We start from the raw sequence: 18,835 nt of genomic DNA, 5'->3' as shown, positions 1-18,835 counted from the left end.
GGAATGTGGAAGTACACTCAGTGTAGACCAGAGCGTCTCAAACTTTCATCAATCAGCTGTGTTAAAAATGCACATTCTGAGTCAGCAGCTCTGGGCTTCTGCATTTCTAGTAACTTCTCAGCTGATGCTCCTGCTGGTGGGCCTTGGGTATAGACTTCTTTTTAGAGAAATCTGGAAGAAGAGCCATTGGATAACAGTTTAAGACGTTACAGGATCAGGGGAAAACATTATTTTGTTATCATTTCTGAGCATGTTTGTAGCCAGAGGGGAAGGAGCCAAGTGATGAGGAAGGAGAAATTAGAGATGTAAGGTACTACCGCTAAATGAAGAGGAAAGATGTGGTGGGAATAATAAATCAAAGATGTTGAAGGAGGAGAATAAGGGGCACAGATCTCTACATGACTGCTGTAAAGGAAGAAAGATTGTGAGGGGTGAAGGAGGGAGGAATGAAAGTAGTTAGGAAGGTGATTTTGGAGTTGATGAGGAAACTTGGGAGCACTTCAGATGACTTCATTATATTTACACTCAAACAGAAGCTTAGATTCTTGCTACTTTAAAGGTTAGTAGAAGCAGGAGGGAGTGCTAGAATTGGGGTGAACAATAGTAGTTTATTTTTCCTCCCCATAGCTGTCAGACAGCAAATATACATGTTGCATTAATATTAGTTAATCAAATGAGATTAATTTGAATATAGAAGCATCAGCCGCTTTTTTAAGATAGCTAAATTTTTGGTAAGGTAATTGTTTCATAAAAGTCTTTTAAAGACTACTTGGTAACCAAACTAATTTTAAAAAGAAAAAAAATTACAGAGTTCATCCTTGAATACTAAAATTGTTATTTCAATATAGAAAATTTATTATACATTGTTTCTTAGATGTGGTGTTAAGGCTTTTTGTATGTGTGTGTATCAAGAAAGTTTAAGATGACTAACCCAGCAGATACAAGAAATGTAGGCATACCAATAGCCCATATAACTAATGAAAAAGGTGAATATATTCATTAACTAGCATTCTACAAATGAATCCAAGCTGATCAGTTCAGAATAGTTTTTCCGATGAAAGATGAATTATGCTCTCAACTGCATTGCAGCTGAGTACTTCTAAATCGTGGGACAAATTGAAGAACATGATAACTAATTATAGTATAATGGTACAAATAATTCTGCTGGGTTGTGTTACAGATATGCTGTAGCATTCTCCCATCAGTTTTGATGGTTACCCCCTCAGGGTCATGACTTTCTCCGCTGATTAATGATCCCTTTTCCCCTCATCAATCAGCATGTTCACACAGATCTATGGCCACTTTCCTCTTCAGTTAACAGACATAGCTAATAGTTAATAGAATTTGTGAGTGAATCTTTGAGATGTTGTATGCCTTGGACCAGGTGTCTCCCCAAGTGGTTTCTTGAAGCTTGGGTTTTTTTCTTTTTTTAATTAGAAGTATTTCTTAAAGAAGTAAGTATTTCATCATAGATTTAGCTTCATTTAAACTCTAAATTTATACAATGAAAATTTTATTTTCTATCTATTTCTATAAAGACTGTCTTTTACCTCACTCTTCTAACTAATCCAATTTAATTCAATGTATGGATTTTTTAGCAGAAGAAGACCTAGAAGTGACATCAGAGAATGAGCAAGAGAGTCATGAAGGAAGTGAAAATAACCAGCCACCGGTATGTAAAGATTTAAATTTAAATTTCTGGTTTAACATAATTTTCTTCATTTTAACAACATCATTTTGCACTAACCTGTTAGAGTAAATAATCATTTACTATTTTATAATTTTATTTATTTATATTTTTATTTTTCCAATTTATTTATTTATTTTCATTTTTCAAAAAAATTTCAGAATATTATAGGTCTACAAACATTTTGGTTATGTGTAATGCCTTTGCATTGCCCAAGCCAGAGCTACAAGTGTGCCCATCCCCCATACAGTGTGCTATGCGCTCATTAGTTATGAGTTTACCTACCCCCATTTAAAGTAGTTATGCAACTGAAAATATTCTTACAATCTCTAGTAACTTATAGCTGATGTTTACCTTGGAGTTGAGGCATATGTTTTTCCAAATTTTGTTTACTCTTCCATTTTTACAACTTCCTTACATGATAAAGAGGGTGACATCAAATATTGAATTATAAGCAATAGAAATTATGAGTAATTTAAGAGTGATGACCACTGAGTTGTATTCATGTCAAAGGAGTAATCATTGCCAGTGGTTCAGAATTTTCAGTTTTATGTTATCAATCATTAATGGCATGGTTAAAGATTTCTTCTGCCTTGTGGTCTCTAATTGACTTCATCATCTATGTCCAGGGTGAGAATAGGGTCATAAAGTCATCTGTACTGTCTGTTAAGGGACTCATATCTTTAAGAAGGGGTCCTTTGGTGTTAGGGTACAAACAACTTTCTAACTTGTTTTAATGTGGGAAATCATGAAATGTTATTATATTTTTAAATTCACTGTCATTAGGAGACTTTAGACTGTTAGTGGCCTCTGAATGGAGGTTTTTTCCAAGTTCTTGGTGTTAATCAGGAAAAGAATTTTAGGATGGACCATGAAAGTCAAGCAGGAAGCTTTATATTGAATGATTGAAAGCAACAGTGCACTCTCTCAAGAGTAAGAGAGTGGGCAGGCTTGAAAAGAGCATCTGCATCAGGAGGAAGAGGTTTTTGGTGTTTTGAAGTCTTATTAATCGAGGGGAGGAGTATTTATGAGTAAGGGGCTGACTTTTGCTATGAATTTGGGTAGTAATTCCTAAAATTGGGTTTGCTCTCATTTTAATACTGTATATGGCTGTCTTTGAGCCATCATGGTGATTTCAAGGGTGGAGCAATTGTAAAACTCCAGTAATAATTGGCCTAAGTTCATGTAAAATGACAGAAATCATAATGACAAGCCAGCTGAAGCTGGTTCTTGCCTATGGTTAACAGCCCCTGTAGTCAGCTCCTGTCTAAGGGTTTTTTACTTTAACATCTGCTCCCACTTTGCAAGTCCGCACATGTGATCTCAGCCCTGTCTCTGAAACTTCTCTTCTAACAAGACTATATTAGAACCAGTCTTAAGGAGATTGTCCATCTAGATTCGTGACATTATCATCTTATGGTATATCATTTGAATTAACATTTAAGAAATTCCTTTTCTTTCTAATTGGTGTGTTGATTTTGGATCCTAATAATTAAAAGTGTGACACTCCCCAGTTAGCAATCTTTAGAAAAAGTACTTAAGTGCTACCCTTTCTACTTTCTCTTCATCAATTGCCTGATCCATTCTGATTTTCTACTTATAAAAGTTCATGGGTAAGATGGAGTTATCTAAAGATATAATTGTATATAGAAATAGATTTTATCTGTTATGTAAATGATAGGAGTTCAGAATAGTTTTTTCATAATCATTATTCCTTAATCAACCTGTTTCTCCATCACCAGTCTTCCAAGTGGCCTAAGGACTGGGAAGCTAATTCATTCACATGCCATATCATCTGAACAAGAATAAATGTAAAATAAGTTAATAAAAGTATGTAGTAAGGTCTAGGATTTTTTCACCCCCTAGTGACTTAAAGATGAATTGCATTGATTTGAACAATAAAATGAAAATACAGTGGGAAGGAAGCAGTGACTGAGAAGAGATAAATATGTGTCTAACCTTGAGATTTGCAACAAATATGCCCAGCCAAGTGAATCTGTTTAATGTGCTTTTATGTGTGCAAGATTCATCTATTTGATTCAAACTGTTGGAACTTAAAATTCCATCATAACCACTTTAAATATTATTGACCAGAAACATATATAGTTCCACATAGCTTTTAAAATCGCCACTCTCAAATGTTTGTGAAATCAGAATTTACATTATGTTGGAAATATGGTATAAGATTTGACAAGTATGATTTGATCATATGAGTAGAAAAATCCCCAGCCAAAAATACAGTATTTGACTCCAAAATGGAAAGGTGAGTTCTGTACGTTGAGTTTTAAAGCTACACAAAAATCTAGAGATACTCTTTTTTAAATGTCAATGTAGATGAGGCCTGCCCCCCAATTAAGGCATTTAGTTATTTTGCCAAAGTCAGACAGTTAATTTATCTGACTAGTTTTTGACTAGTTTAATCTCGTAATTTACCTGATTCAGCATGATGCAATTCCACTATCTCCTTTTCTTTTTTTGTCAGAAATTGCTAGGTAATGCCACTTTAGGAGCTTTGAATGAATCATTTAATCTTTCTCGGTTTTACTCCAGTTATCAGTAGGTGAAGGAGCTAAAATAGATAATTACTTTATACTGTACATCCTCCAACTGTAAAATTGTATGGCTACTGAATGTGAAATTTGGGAAGCATCTCATTTTTCAGGACTCCACACCAGCAACTGAGCACTTGCACTCTGCTCCTTGTGTGGTGACAAACTTGGTTCATATACATTTGTGTGTATCTTCATCTTTTGATATTTCTCTATCCAAATGAAAAAAGAATGATAAACGGCAGCAGCAAAAGATTAACTTGGTGCAGAAAAGGGAAAGCTTTCTCTCTGTTCCTGAAGTCTTACAATATGGCATCCTCTAAATCTGGCCATTTAACGTAAAATCCAGGTGATAAGACAGAAGAAGACGTGATTTATGTCTTTGTCTTTTTCTTTCTGTCTCTGCCAGTCAAATGGGGGTGGAAATTCCTATTATCCAGAGAAGAGTGGATGTGAATAACAGTAAAAAATTAAGAAGGGCCCTTTTAGAAATTTGGGAAAATTCTGTTTCATTCACTCAAACAGAAATGAAGTAGACTTTATAAAAATTTCAATAATACCATAATAATTATAATTATATGATAATTATGTACAATAATATTCAAGTAAGCACAAAATATTTAATGATTAAAAATATGACAGTTAAGGTGAGTCAAGGGATAAAATCAATGAAAAGAGAAAAAGTTATTTTTATTGATAAGGTAATAACAATTATTCGTACTATCAAGCTTTCATTAAAGGTTGAAGAAAAGGAGAAGCACAAAAGCAATAAAATGGCAGCATCAGAAAACCTATGTGATGGTGCTGGTGATGACAGTGACGATGACGCATTACTTCAAGAAAGAAAGAGTAGAAAAACTGACAGTTGGCAATTTCCTAGGATGGAGAATGAAGTGTGTGATAGGTAAGCCTGTAGCAATATTTAACAGTAGATAATTTTATTGTGCTATACAATTAATTCTAATTGGACTAATATTCATGATTAACAAATTTTATGCTTTCCGTAGGTATATTCAGCCTTGCTCGGTGATCAGAAAAATGCACATTAATGATGTAACATATTTTCCAATGATACTGGCATTTTATTAAAAGATTAGCAGTGTTGGCAAATGTGAGGAAAATGCATTTTGATACACTGTTGGTAAATAAAATTGACAAATCCTTTTTGAAGTGTAATTTAGTAGCATGTATCAACACTTCAAATATGTCACTCCTTTGGCCTACCAGGAACTTAGGATCTGGAACTAGATGCTGCAGGAAAACATGACTTGTAGAAACACATGTAAACACATACGAGTTAAGGACATTTATTCTATATTGTATATAACATACAAGAAGCCCATATATTCATAAAATAGATAGCCTATGTATGTCAAAGATCTATAATATATGTGTGTTCAGCATATTCATACAAGTGTGTTACGTGCATACATGTATATGCATGTTAAAGATAGTTACTGTAACATCATCATCTCAAAAACTTCGAGGTAGTCTACATACCAATCAAGAAGGAAATAGTTACATTGTCATGTCCATATAATAATGTCATATGCAACCATTTAAACAACAAAGTTAGATCTGTAGTGTACTGATTACTTCACAATTGACGGATATTTAAAGCATATAGTTTGATGACACATCTTAAGCAAATTATGTTAGAATTCTTGTAATATCTGCTGAGGTTCAAAAGGATGCCGCATGCTACACTGCAGCTCTACCTTGTTCCCAACAGAATTGCTAATTATTGATTTGTTGGGGTTTTGTTCTCAATGCATGAGTGCTCACCTGCTGGATCCTCACATTAATCCAGATATTGCCAAGGGATTGCATATCCATATCCCATATAAACATTTTCATATTTTGGGTAAAACTTACTAAAATACATCAAAGGATCTTTAATCTACTAACCAGGTATTGGCCACCTCATTCTGTAGAAAGCCAGATAGTAAATGATTTAGGCTTTGTGAACCACAGGGCCTCTGTTCATTGTAGTCCACAAACTGTGATAGACAGTAAATAAATAGACATGGTGGTGTCCCAATTAAACTTTACTTATGAGAACAGGCAGCGTGCTTGACTTGGCCCCAAGACACTAATTTGCTGACCCCAGTGCCAACACCACGGTGCTGCTAATGTGGTGAATCTTCTTTGTAAAGATAGCCTGAATTCATGGCATTAACCTTCCTTTTAAATATATGTCAGTATGCATCATACCGTATTTTCTACAGTGACTTTATATGTTACAAACCTTCAGTTTAAAAATGAGATTATTTTGTGCATTTACCCCTTTTATTCCTGTCCTTGAATCAGTATTTTAGTATGAGTGATTGCTTTCTATATTTGATGAGTATAAAATATCCTGCAATTGGATGATGTTTCTAAAGGCAAAAATACTACTTTTGAATGTTTTGGTGTTTCTGTGGTCTTTTTTATAAGTATGGGCAAAAGTATAAGCAAAAATCAGCTTATATGATCTAGAAATGTTCATAGGATCTTGTAATTCTATAATTTTTGTGAATTTATTCTTTAATACCTTGGTCTGGCATTTTTTAAAATGCCATATGTATACAATTTGGAAACATTTAAAGTGTGAAAATATGCTATATAATTATTTTATAGTGATTGAAATATATAGCTAAACAAGAAGAACATTAGAGTGCCCATGATCATGCCACTTAGGTATGATGGCCTTGAAAAAACTGCCTAGTGTCTGCACATGGACTTGAATTTCTTTGCCATTCACTCTTGAACTCATCCCAGCAATTTTCACTCCCACCTCTAGTGCAAAATTGGTTTTCTCAAAGTTCCCACTGATTTTCACTTTAATAAATCTAGATATAATTTCTGAGACCTCATTTTACTCACTCTGTCAGCAATCTTTTCTCCAGTGAAAAACTCTCTCCTCCATAATCCCTTTTACCCTTGACTTTCAGGATATCACTCACTCACCTGGTTTTTCCTCCTTCTTTTCTAGTTCATCCATCTTAGTCTGTTTTGTGTGTTCATCCTCACACCCCACCTTTCGCACATTGAAGTGTCCCAGGGCTCAGTCCTCAGGCTTCTTTCTCATGACTTTTACTACCTTGTGTGTGCTAATGATTTTCTTAATTCCAGACCTATAGACAAAACTGCCTACTTGACCTCCCTCTTTGGTTAGCTATTAGGTATCACAGCTTACGAGGTCCAAAATTGATCTATTGATGTTCTTTCTTATACCTCACCCTCATCATGGAGTCTTTCCTACCGGAGTTAATGGGAACCCTTTCAGTTACTCTGGCAAAAACCTTGGTGTAATCCTTGACATCTCTCTCTCTCTCATTCTCTCTTTTTTTCTCCCTCTCTGTCTCTGACATCTCATACCAAATCTGTCAGCAAATCTTGTCAGGTCTTCCTTCAAAATAGATGCAGAAACCATTCACAGATTGGTGAAGCCACCACCAATGTCTAAGCCACCACCATCTGCTATCTAGATGAGTGTAACGCACTCCTAAATGGTCTTTTTTTTCTAGTCCTCTTTCCATCAGTGCTTAACCCAGTGCTCATATTAAAACAAGTCAGAGGATGTCATTCCTCTGCTCAGAACATCCCAATTGCCTCCCATTTCAGTCAGAGTATATGTCACCATTCTTCTTAATACCTAAAAGGAAGCACATGATCTGATCTTTAGTCCCTCTGCCTTAATTTTCCATTTTTTTAAATCCCTTTAGCTCTTCTACTGCCTCATTGAACTTCTCACTATTCCTTAAACTCTACAGGCACACCTCTGTACTTGGCAGTTCTGTCTATTTTAAATGGTTTTCCTCAGAAATCTTTCTGGCCTCCTTTTGTCTATTTCTTCAGTTCTTTCCTTAACAACTGTTTTCTCAGCAAGGCTTTTTCTAGACATGCTAACATTTCCACCATGCCTCTTCTCCAACACATAAACATTTCATTATCCTGCTTTACCTTTTCTCCTCTAACATATGATGCAGTTTGCCCAGCTGTTCTGTTTACTGTCATTGTGTGTTTCCTTCACTCTCATGATAGGACTTTTGCGTGTTCACTGCCATACCCCTGTGTCTGGAAAACAGCCTAGCATGTAATGTCATAAGGACCTACTCCATACACTTGTATTAACTGAGTGTATGGAGTTTACCCTGTGGGTATTGTTTTAATCATTAGACTAAATCTCATTTAAAAGTGTGACATGGGTTCATTGTGACAACTTTACCTAGCGATTATGCATTTTTGAATTCTTATGTACACTTTAATAAGCTATATTCTGTATATTTATTTGTTTTCATTTAGGGAGAAAAGCCCAATAATGTGTTTACTCAGTATTTACTCTTTTACTGTAATGATGATTGTTTTACATATGGTAAGACAGATCAAAGGAATTGCAAACTTCATTTGTGTTTATTAAGAAAAGTAAAATATAAGTGAGGTAATTTTAATGGACTTAACAATTCTTTCCAAAGAATGGTGAGCCTTCAATATCTGAAATAAGAAGATGAAGTTGGAATTTATTGCTTTCTCTAGTAAGAGAGCTATGCTGGTGAGGCAGTTTCTTCTGACAGAGCAGTTGCTGATCTTACACAGGGTTTTGGGAAGAGTGGCATTTAAGGACTGGCAGCCTTTCAGAGGAATACATGGGTTGACATCATCTGTACTAGCACGGTTATTTGAGTGACACAGTGGTTGAGTGCTGGGCACTCCCAGGCATGTTTCTTGGAATGAGTTTGTGTCTGACTGGCTGTCTCTCAGAAGCAAGTGGCTGATACTGATTGGTGAATGAGGCCAGTGGTCACTGATGGATTGACTAGACTTAAAACTACTTGGGGGTGGCTATTTGTTACCATGGCTACAGATCAGTCATTTTCTAAGTGTGAGGACCAGACATTTTGTGTTGTAATCAGCCTTCTATCAACTATATTCAAAATGAAAACTATTTGTTATTCTAGAATCGTAAACTTATTTTGCAGTTTGAGTCAAGAGCAGTTGTTTGATAATTGCTCTCAGGAAGATTTCTCCCCAATCCCCTTTTCTTTCTGGCCTGCTTAGTCTTAAACAGAACAGTTATCTACATGATTCATTTTATAGCTGTTACTTTTGTTTTTGTTTTTGATATATTTAAAGGCTCATGCTCAACTCCTAACATAATCTCCTGTGGGAAATTTTGGTTTCTTTGTAAATTCATGTACGTATATGATAGTGATTTTCTTACACATGTGTTTATTCCACAAAAAAGTAAATACACTTTTCTGTTGGTATATCTTACTATTTACATTAGAATTAGCTAGGCTAAAAGTAGATAAAAGTCAAAAAATTATTTTATTTTCAAAGAAAATTATAATTCATCACAATATTGCCATTTATAAATCCTATATAGAATGATATATAGGTATTCTAAAAGTAAGGATTTCTCCTAAGATATTTGCTGATTTCTTACATTCATGTTATGTGTGCTTCATGCTATTTTATAACTTTTGAAGTGAAACATTGTCATATTTAAACAGAAAACCAAAAATATAGCACAAATCTAATTATTGCTCCTATGCCTAAGAATCATTTCTTGTAGGCAGTGAGCTCCCGGCTTTCAGTGTAGAATTCAAGGTCAGCGTAGCGTTCACCTCTCAGCATTTGCTTCTATGTATTTTACACTTTTCCTTTCAAGTTCCTAAGAAACACCTAGACACCCTGTGCCTCATCTTGGTACGCACATTCTTTCCTTAAGTTGGTTGGCTTTCTCCTACTTTTTGCCTGGTGAGCTTCTTTTATGTATTTTGTCTGTTCTGTGAAGCCTTCCCTGGGCTCATGTAGAACTTTTCAAAAAGATTCAGTCTTTTGTATCACATTGTATCATAATTGCATTTGACCTTTTTTTTTGAAGCAAGGAATATGTATTTCTTTGCATATTGTTGGTGCTTCATAATATTTTTTTAAATTAATAAGTGAATTGAAATGGAGAAGATGTAGAAGTTTATAAAAAATTCCCTTTTATATATTGTCAATAGAATTATTAGAAAACATTATCTCTTTTATGTGTTTGTTTTAAAGTACTAGTCCTGCATTGCATATAAGGGAAGTAAAGAAAAATGAAAATGAAAAACAGACCTCAAACGAATCTGTGATGAGCAGTGTATGAGAAGGCCAGTTTAGTACCTGGAGGTGTGAATGATGACAGCGCCTGAAGTGAAATAGAATGAAGGAACATAAAATCTATAAGTCCTTTATGTCCTTGTGAAAGAATGTCAGCAGTGATTACTTTTACTGGAAATATAATAGTGTTGTCTGCCAAAACTAGAGAATGCTCAACTGTATCCATGCTGTGAAATGATTGATTAAGATGAGGACAAGTGAACTTGGACAAGGAGTAGAGCAGTAGTTTCTTTTTTTTTTTTTTTTTGTATTTTAAGCTAAGTATTATTATTTTTCATTTCAAAATATTAAGAGAGTACAAATGTTTTTGTTACATGGGTGGGTTTTGTAAAACTTGAGTCAGGGCTGTGAGTGTGCCCGTATCCTCTGAGCAGTGTTCAGTATACCCTTCAGGGCGGTCTGTGCCCCTTTCCCTATTTCCCCCTGCTTGATTTCCAATGACTTTCAGTTCCCTGTGTGTCTGTGTGTGCCCCTTAGCTAGTTGTAATTTATTATAGAGTCGATGGAACTAGAGACCATTGTCCTAAGTGAAGTAGCTCAAGAAAGGAGCAGTTTCAATAAATGGTTACCATGGAACCCTGACTGTAGTGGACAGCATGGACAGCTCTTGAGTGACATTTTCCTGGGAAAGGCAATGGAGAAATGGGTAATAACTGAAGAAGAATGTGGGATTCAAGGGAGTTTTATTTCTTTATTTTAAATTAGAAGCTTTTAGAGAATATATTTGTATGCTGTTGGGAATGACCAAGTAGAGAAGGAAATTTAATTTTGTTTACATGTCTGAGCACTAGAAACCTTCATACATTACGTTTTAAGCATTTGTAGTAAACTAATTGTCCTTAGAAGTTCTATTCATGTATGATTTTATAGTAGGATGTTATTTCTTCAGAACTGGTTCAGAAATGAAATTGTCTAATTGAATTAAAGATGCCAATGATGACTTAAAAATTAAACTGTAATAGATAGGATTTTTAAAAAGTGTAGTAAAAACACACAGACACTTAAGGCATATTTATTACAGTTTAAACATTCCTTTTTGACCATGTATATATTACAGTACCTTTGCCAGTAGCATAATAAATACCTATGATTTGGTAAGGTGCTCTAAAGTATCAGGTATATGTGTCAACTTTATAATTATTTAGATTGTGGGAAGGGCTTTCTTCATGTACAACAAAAAAGCAAACTATTATGATCTACCACAGATTATTACTTCTGGATTATAAAGTTCTAAAGTATAAAATAAAGTTTCATTGTACCAACAATGTCATTCACATGTATTACATGCTGAATAAGTATTTGTTGAATGCATGAATGAACAGTTGAATAGATAAATGAATGCTTGCTGATGACGTTCTGTAGAAAAAATAAATGTTTAGTTTATTAAAATAGGTTTCCAAAATTGGTTGAGTATAAAACCTTTTAAGAAAACATTTGTAAGGTTTAGAAATTATTATGTATGATTTTGGAAAGAAATGGAATGATAATATTGTTTCCTCTGCTATCATCTCACTTAAAACACTTAAAAATAAATGTTACTTTCACATCACATGGGGAAACCCATGCTTTGGAGTCAGAAACCTGGGTTTGAATGCTGGGTCTGCTACGGACAAGCTTTATGGGCTTGAGCAAGTTCTGTGGCCTTTCTGTGCTTAGCTTCTTCCTTTATAAAATACCTAATGTGTCACCTACCTCACAGGATTATGGTGAGGACGAAAATGAGTTGACCACATGCACAGTGCTTAAAATAATGCATAGTATCTGCATAATAAGTTTGGAATGAGCTAGCTAATACCATCATGAGAAAAACGTTTCCCTCATATAAGGACATAAGTATGATTTCCCAAATAGGTTTCAGTGCCAGTAAAAGCTTGTTTTCAGTGAAAAGGAGAATAATCACAATAAAAATACCCTGATAGATTTCTTTCTATCAAATAATGTAGCTAAGATGTGTTTCCTTTTGTTTTGAATGTCAGAAAGCTTGATCTAAATTTAATTCTTTGTTATATTATTAATATATTTTCTGTATCTCTTCATATTACTTTCTATCATTTAAACTTCCTTGTAAAAATTATTATATTTTATATTGCCTGTAAATATAATTACCTGTAACATTTTGAAGAGGAGAAATAAATTTACATATGAATTTTATCATATAAAAATTAGACATTTTATATATACAAAAGTTTTAGCTATTCTTTGTATTTCATATATTTATTGTTTGTCTGAAAGAAATTGTTTGTGTTTTTCCAGTCCTGCAAAGAAAACACCTAATGAAAAGAACAAGGTATTTAAAAATAAATTATCAAAAATATTGTTAGAATATGTATTATACAACATAAAATAAGAAAATAGTGGACATTTTGTTGTAAAGTCATTTGCTTTGAAAAAGTGGTAAGAAGCAGTAGGCATCGATAAAGGTATCCTTCGAACAAAAATCCATTTCTTTTAGAAGAACCTATGATTTTATTCATATAAAAGTTGGATAACTAGCACTTCTGTACATTTTTTTATGCTATGAGTATTTGGAGACATATTGAAGCAGTGTTATTTATTTTGTAGGTGAAAGAACAAATACAGTCTATGAGTGACCATGATGACTTAACTTGGTCATCTGCAACAGCCCCAGAGGATTGTGAGTTGCCTTCCTCTTACTATCAGCATTTTATCTTGCTTGTTGAACAGCTTGGAATGTATTGTAAAGGTAGAACCATTGTATAAATGTAAGGCCTTCTTACGTATCCTAAGTAACATATATGTACCCATTGCTTAGCACTGCACCATACAGCACTGATGTGCTATAGTCACGAGTTCATCCCAGAAATATACTTTATGTTAATGTACAATTAGAACTAATGTATATTGTGCACTCTCAGCTGAAGAGTTATGATAATTCCACTGTGTTTTTCTCTGTGTGAATGGCATGCCCAGTCTTTTTGTTGACTCTGCTTCTCCTCCTACCTATAGCCAAGGGCAAGTTGCCATTAACTCCCACCTAGAATATTGGAATACACTTAAAACTGTTTTCCCTTCTACCCTAGCTGCCCAAACTGTGGTCTACTCTTCAACCATAATTATATATTTTGAAAACTCCAGATCTCATCATGGTCCTCCCTTGCTTAAAACGCAGCTATCACCTTTCATTGCTATAAGGTTAAAGATCTCAATTCTCCAGCATTATACTACATAATTTTCTACCCTTCTTTCTCTCTGTGTTCCAGCCACCATCTTAGATGCTTGTCGCTCTAATCAATGGCTTTCATGAAGCATAATTAATATATGATAAAAACATAGATAAAATATACATTTTGATAATTTTGGACACATCTGGAGACATTAAACCATCACCACTGTCAAGATAGTTAACATCCATCACTCACAAAAGTCTCCTCATGCCCCTTTGTATTCCTTTATTAAGAAACTACTCAATTGTTTTCCAAAGTATTTGTACAGTTTTTCATTGCCATCAGCAGTATCTGACAGTTCCGGTTGCGCTGTATTGCCACAAACACCATGTTGTGCCATTTTTTAGAATTTTTAAATTTTAGGCATTCTGGTGGGTGTGTATTGTGCATATCATAATGGTTTCAATATACATTATCCTAATAACTAATAACCTTGAGCATCTTCCCATATGCTTACTTGCCATCTGTATGACTTCTTTGTGAACTATCTTTTTGGAGGTTTTTTAAAATATATTTTGGATACTTTTACTTTATTAACAATGTTTTTGTTTTTTTTTTTCTGCAAGGACTTTGTCCCAGTTTGTGGTTTAACTTTTCTTTCTGTTGGTAGTATCTTATAAAGAGAAAAAGTTTATAGTTTTAATGAAGTCCAATTTATCTATTTGTTCAATTATGGATTTTGATTTTCATAGCATGTCTAAAATGTCTTTGCCCAGCATAAGATCACAAAGACTTTCTCCTGTGCTTTCTTCTGGAAGTTTTCTAGTTTTAGGGCTTATATTAATATTTGGATCTATGGTTCCATTTTGAGTTCATTTTTGGTTATTGATATTCAATTGTTCTGGCACCAGACGGTATCTTTCCAATTATATAATGGAATTTAATTATTTCAGTGATATTGTATAGTTTTCAGTGTATAGGTTTTCTTGATTTTACCAGTTTTATCTGTATTTCATTGTTTGATGAAGTTGATTTTTAAAATTTTAATTTGCTTGTTTTTTGCTAGTATGATTTTTTTCCCAGCCTGGCTCATGGGAATGGCCACTCTTCCTGGCTCTGTGTGAACACCAGGCATGGTTTCCTCTATTTCTTTTAGCTTTTCCCCACCCCCCACCCTTGGTTTAGGTAGTTTCCTAGCACACATGCACTGTTCGTTACTCTACTAAATACCCGACAGGGGATCTCTGCAGGTCTCCAGGTTTCTTTCCCTGTGCTATTCTCTCCTATCCAGTGTTCTGTCCTGTGATCTCTCTCTGCCTTGGTTTTACCAGACTCTCAGCTTCATCACCTCAACTCGGGGAGTCTGGGAGACTCTACCTGAGGTTTTTCCTCCCTCAGTCATGGCCTGGAACGTCTGTCAAGGCAGAGAGCTGAGGCATTCATAAGGCTTACCTCACTTGTTTCCTTTCTTTTGGGGATCATGGTCTCCATTGCTTGAAGTCCACTGTCCTGAAAATCGTTGTTTAATGTGCCTTGTCTATTTTGTTTTGGTTGTTTCAGGTAAGAAGGTCAATCAGCACCTGTTCCTCCAACTTGGCTGGAAGCAGATTGCAGTGGAGCTTCAGCCCAGGCTGTAGAGTGGCTGGAATGTTTTCCTTCTCCCTTTGCTCAACTGCTTCCTTTCATCTTCTGTTTTTCAGTGTTGCCATCCCTTCCTCAGAGACAGTTCGCTGGGCTCAGTGTAGATCAGTTTTTCTTAAGTGCTCATAGAACTCTCTTTACTTATAGCATCTATCTGAATTTATAATTGTCTTTGTTCCTGACCACACTTAAAGTATTTAAATAAGAACAGAGGTCTTATCTGTTTTATCTTCAGAGCTGGGTGTAAGGTCCTCCACATTGCAGGCCCTTGCTATATATTTGTTCATTGTATGAATGAGTGACTGTTAAATGTGCAGTCCTTTATATCCCAAAAGTACTCATGTATTTTATATCTTTATTGTTTTCTCCCTAATACAGATTTTGTTATCCTATTGAAAATGCAAGATGCCATTCTTTCCCAGCAAAGATTAGTAGAACTTAAAAGCAATGAGTGTGAAAGACTCACAATAAAAATTGGAAAAATGGAAAACAAGGTTAGCATTCTGCAAGATGAGCTCTATGAAGCCAAAAAAATAATGTCACAGTTAAATTATGAAAAAACCGTATGGGAATGTGAACTCTCTACTTTGAGGTATGACATCCTAGTTTTAAAGAAATGTTTGCATGTACTGTTTACTTCACACTAAAGATCTACAGGAAAATTTGAATAATTGCTACTTCCATTCTGGGGTTTAACAGGGGTAAAATCTGTGATGTTGTAGAGTGTGAAATTCTTCAAAGTAAGACAGTAAGTTATAAACTGTGAATATGTCTACTAATAAACAAATGCATATTCTTTTACTACTTAATGCTAATGGCTACATAGAAGTCTAAAATTTGGCAATCTCATTATTCCAGAAATTATATTTTGAATTTTAAAATTTTCTGTATTATAATCAATGCTACAAGGAACAGCTTTGATATAAATATTTTCCTACATTTCTAACTATTTACTTTGAATAAATTCTTCAATGTAGAATTTTTGGTGAAAGTATAGGAACTTTTAAAGAAAGATCTTTGATCAATGTTGATATTTTTTTCTCAAGAAACTTCATATTAATTTACAATTGAACAGAATGTGAAATGGCCATTTTTCTCAACCCAGAATGAATTTTAAAAATTTTATATGCTTTTATTCTGAATATGCATGGAACAAAAAGTAACATGGAACATAATTACGGATTTGTTTCTTCAACATCACTCTCTCATACAGAGATAAAGTTAATTCAAAGTTCTATGTTAAAATACATATTATCCTATGTTATTTAATTAAATATTAGATCTTCTCTTGTTCCAAAGCAGATTTTAAAATTTTTTATGAAATATAAAATAATGAGCAAGATACACTGAACATGTTACCAAACAAAGAAATGCAAAAGGTGTGGGGTAATAGATACTGGACTCCTTAGGCTGTTCCTGGATCATGGTAATCTGTAGATACATGTTCTGTGAAAGACATGGGAAGGTGCTCTCCTACACGGTAAATTATTGTTAGGGATACCTGCAATATGTCATGAAGTTGACAATTTATTTCTACTGAATGTCTAAGCTTGTTTATAAACAGTGACTTTTTAAAACTTAGTTAACTTGAAATGATCTGCCCTAATTGAGGGGTAATTATGACTGTGTGAAAACAAGGAAACTTTCAACTTGTATCTTTAGTGGATCATTGCCAGTATTCTTTTCCATAATATTTACCAGAGGTACTAGTAACACAAACTTATCAGTTAGCAGATAGTTCTTTCATCAGTACTCTTTATATCCTTTGGAAGAGACTGAAATGAGAAATTAAAAACCTGAGAAGTAGGAAAAATATTCAAGAGCATGGAAATTTTATTAGGATAATAGACCAACATATGAAGAGGCAGATCATAAAGTGGACTTTGTATTTTCTACAAAAAACTAATTTTAAAAGATAAGTGTATTTAATTGCAGATGTACCTTAAAAGAAGAAGGAGAGAAGAGAAGAAATGCTGATCTGTTATATGAAAACACTCGAGAAGAGATAAGAAAAAAGGAAGAGGAATGCAGGAAAGAAGTTGAAATGAAACAACAAGCTGAAGAGTCTGTCAAAACACTGAATGCAGAAATGAATATATTAAGAAACTATTTGTCTGAGGTAAATTGATCTTCGGTAAAACTTTCTATTTTTTTTATATTTCAGCTTATTATGTGAGTATAAAAGTCCAGGTTATATATATTGCCATGTCCCGCCCATCACCCCCCCCCCGCCCCCGAGTCAGAACTTCAACCATGTCCTTTCCCCAGATTAACTTTATGTCAACAATATTGCTTACATCAATTTGGTAAAATATATGTTATGTAGGATTAAAACACAAGAAAAATGTTATCTTAAAAATGAATTATGGCATTTTTAGCTAAAATTCCTTATTATAAATGTTGGCATCTGATAAGTGTTCAGTATATGCATTCTTCATGGAGCAATGAAGGGAAAGTTGAGTTTAATCACTAATAAAAATGTTAATTTAGGCATTTTTATATTACAGTAAGGTCTATAGCTTTGAAACTCTAATGAAACTAGTTTAATGTTCTGTAAATTTTTTTTCACAGTACTATATATGTGTGTATTTAAAATTGTTGTTCTTTGATGAATTTAGCTGTCATTTATTCAATTAAAATTGGAGTAATTCTTGAGACATAAAAGTCCTTGTCTTCCATAAGCTCTTGCTTTTCACAGCTTTGTTAAAGGTTATACTCTTAATTAACTTTTTGGACTTTTTTCCCTGATGCTATTAGACCAAAACCTTTACTATATCTCTAGCTTGCAGAAAAGTACAACAAGAGTCAGAGGCAGTTATATGGAGAGCGGAATGCCAGACAGTTACAAGGTTGGATTCTGGCCAATCAACTTTACACACAAACTGAAACAGAAATGACTCTGAGGGAAATGGAATCTCAGGTATTTTCTTTAGTCATTTTCACATACGTGTTTGTGTGTGCTTGTATGTGTATATATTAATATGTAAAACACAAACTATATGCATCTTGGAAAGTATAAAGTATTTTAAGCTGCGTGTCTGTGTATTTATACATCTATGGCAGTGATGGTGGTGGCATTTTTGGCCCATTGGATAAAATATTGTTCTCAATTTAGTTACATTTCTCTGCCATAGTCCAGTAGTTATAGTCACAATGGCCTCATCCAAATCAGAGGCTTTTAATGTTTTCTGTAGGAATTGATGGTATTTTCATAATCTCAAATCCCTTGCTACTAAGAATAGATGTTCTAGTTTTGGGAAGTGATTCCATTCCCTTGATATATTAATGGAGAGGTTAGTTTATTACTTGCACTGATGGTTAAGGAGGAAAAGGACAGCCAGTTCAGAGACCATATTTGGGATGCCATGCTCCTCACTGTGGAGAGGAGTTACAATTTGCTCCAAGTAGTGTCTTATTTCAGTACAAAGAGGTTTTGCAAACAATAGTATGCCATAACATAGACTTAGTGAGAATTTTTTGATAACTGTTTTGTTCCTAGTAAAATGATTGAGTGCATTTTCCCCTGTTCACACTGATTACGGTTTCAAACATTGTAACCAGGAGAAAATAAGAGCCATTGTGATGGCAATTCATGATTTTCTTAAGAAGAGCTCAATCAATGTTATCTTAGTTATGGTTGGTGTTTTGAAATGAAAGGCTTCCTTTGTGTTTATATGCTTACACAAGAGAAGTAA

The 18,835-nt window shown here is 34.2% G+C and overlaps 1 protein-coding gene across 1 annotated transcript in view; it reads left to right on the top strand.

The window, feature by feature from the left end:
- LOC123629975 (ankyrin repeat domain-containing protein 62-like) overlaps positions 1–18,835 on the top strand; it is a 61,249-nt gene that overhangs the window by 22,561 nt on the left and 19,853 nt on the right. Inside the window, exons 10-15 of the mRNA XM_045539315.1 lie at positions 1,599–1,639; positions 12,632–12,661; positions 12,937–13,009; positions 15,519–15,732; positions 17,076–17,259; positions 17,923–18,060. Of these exons, the coding sequence (XP_045395271.1) occupies positions 1,599–1,639; positions 12,632–12,661; positions 12,937–13,009; positions 15,519–15,732; positions 17,076–17,259; positions 17,923–18,060 (680 nt within the window). The remainder of the gene's footprint in view (positions 1–1,598; positions 1,640–12,631; positions 12,662–12,936; positions 13,010–15,518; positions 15,733–17,075; positions 17,260–17,922; positions 18,061–18,835) is intronic.

The sequence above is a fragment of the Lemur catta genome, unplaced genomic scaffold (assembly GCF_020740605.2).
Source record: "Lemur catta isolate mLemCat1 unplaced genomic scaffold, mLemCat1.pri scaffold_66_ctg1, whole genome shotgun sequence".
NCBI classification, from domain to species: domain Eukaryota; kingdom Metazoa; phylum Chordata; class Mammalia; order Primates; family Lemuridae; genus Lemur; species Lemur catta.
The sequence above is the reverse complement of the archived record's forward strand: the minus strand, read 5'-3'. Positions and strand labels throughout refer to the sequence as shown.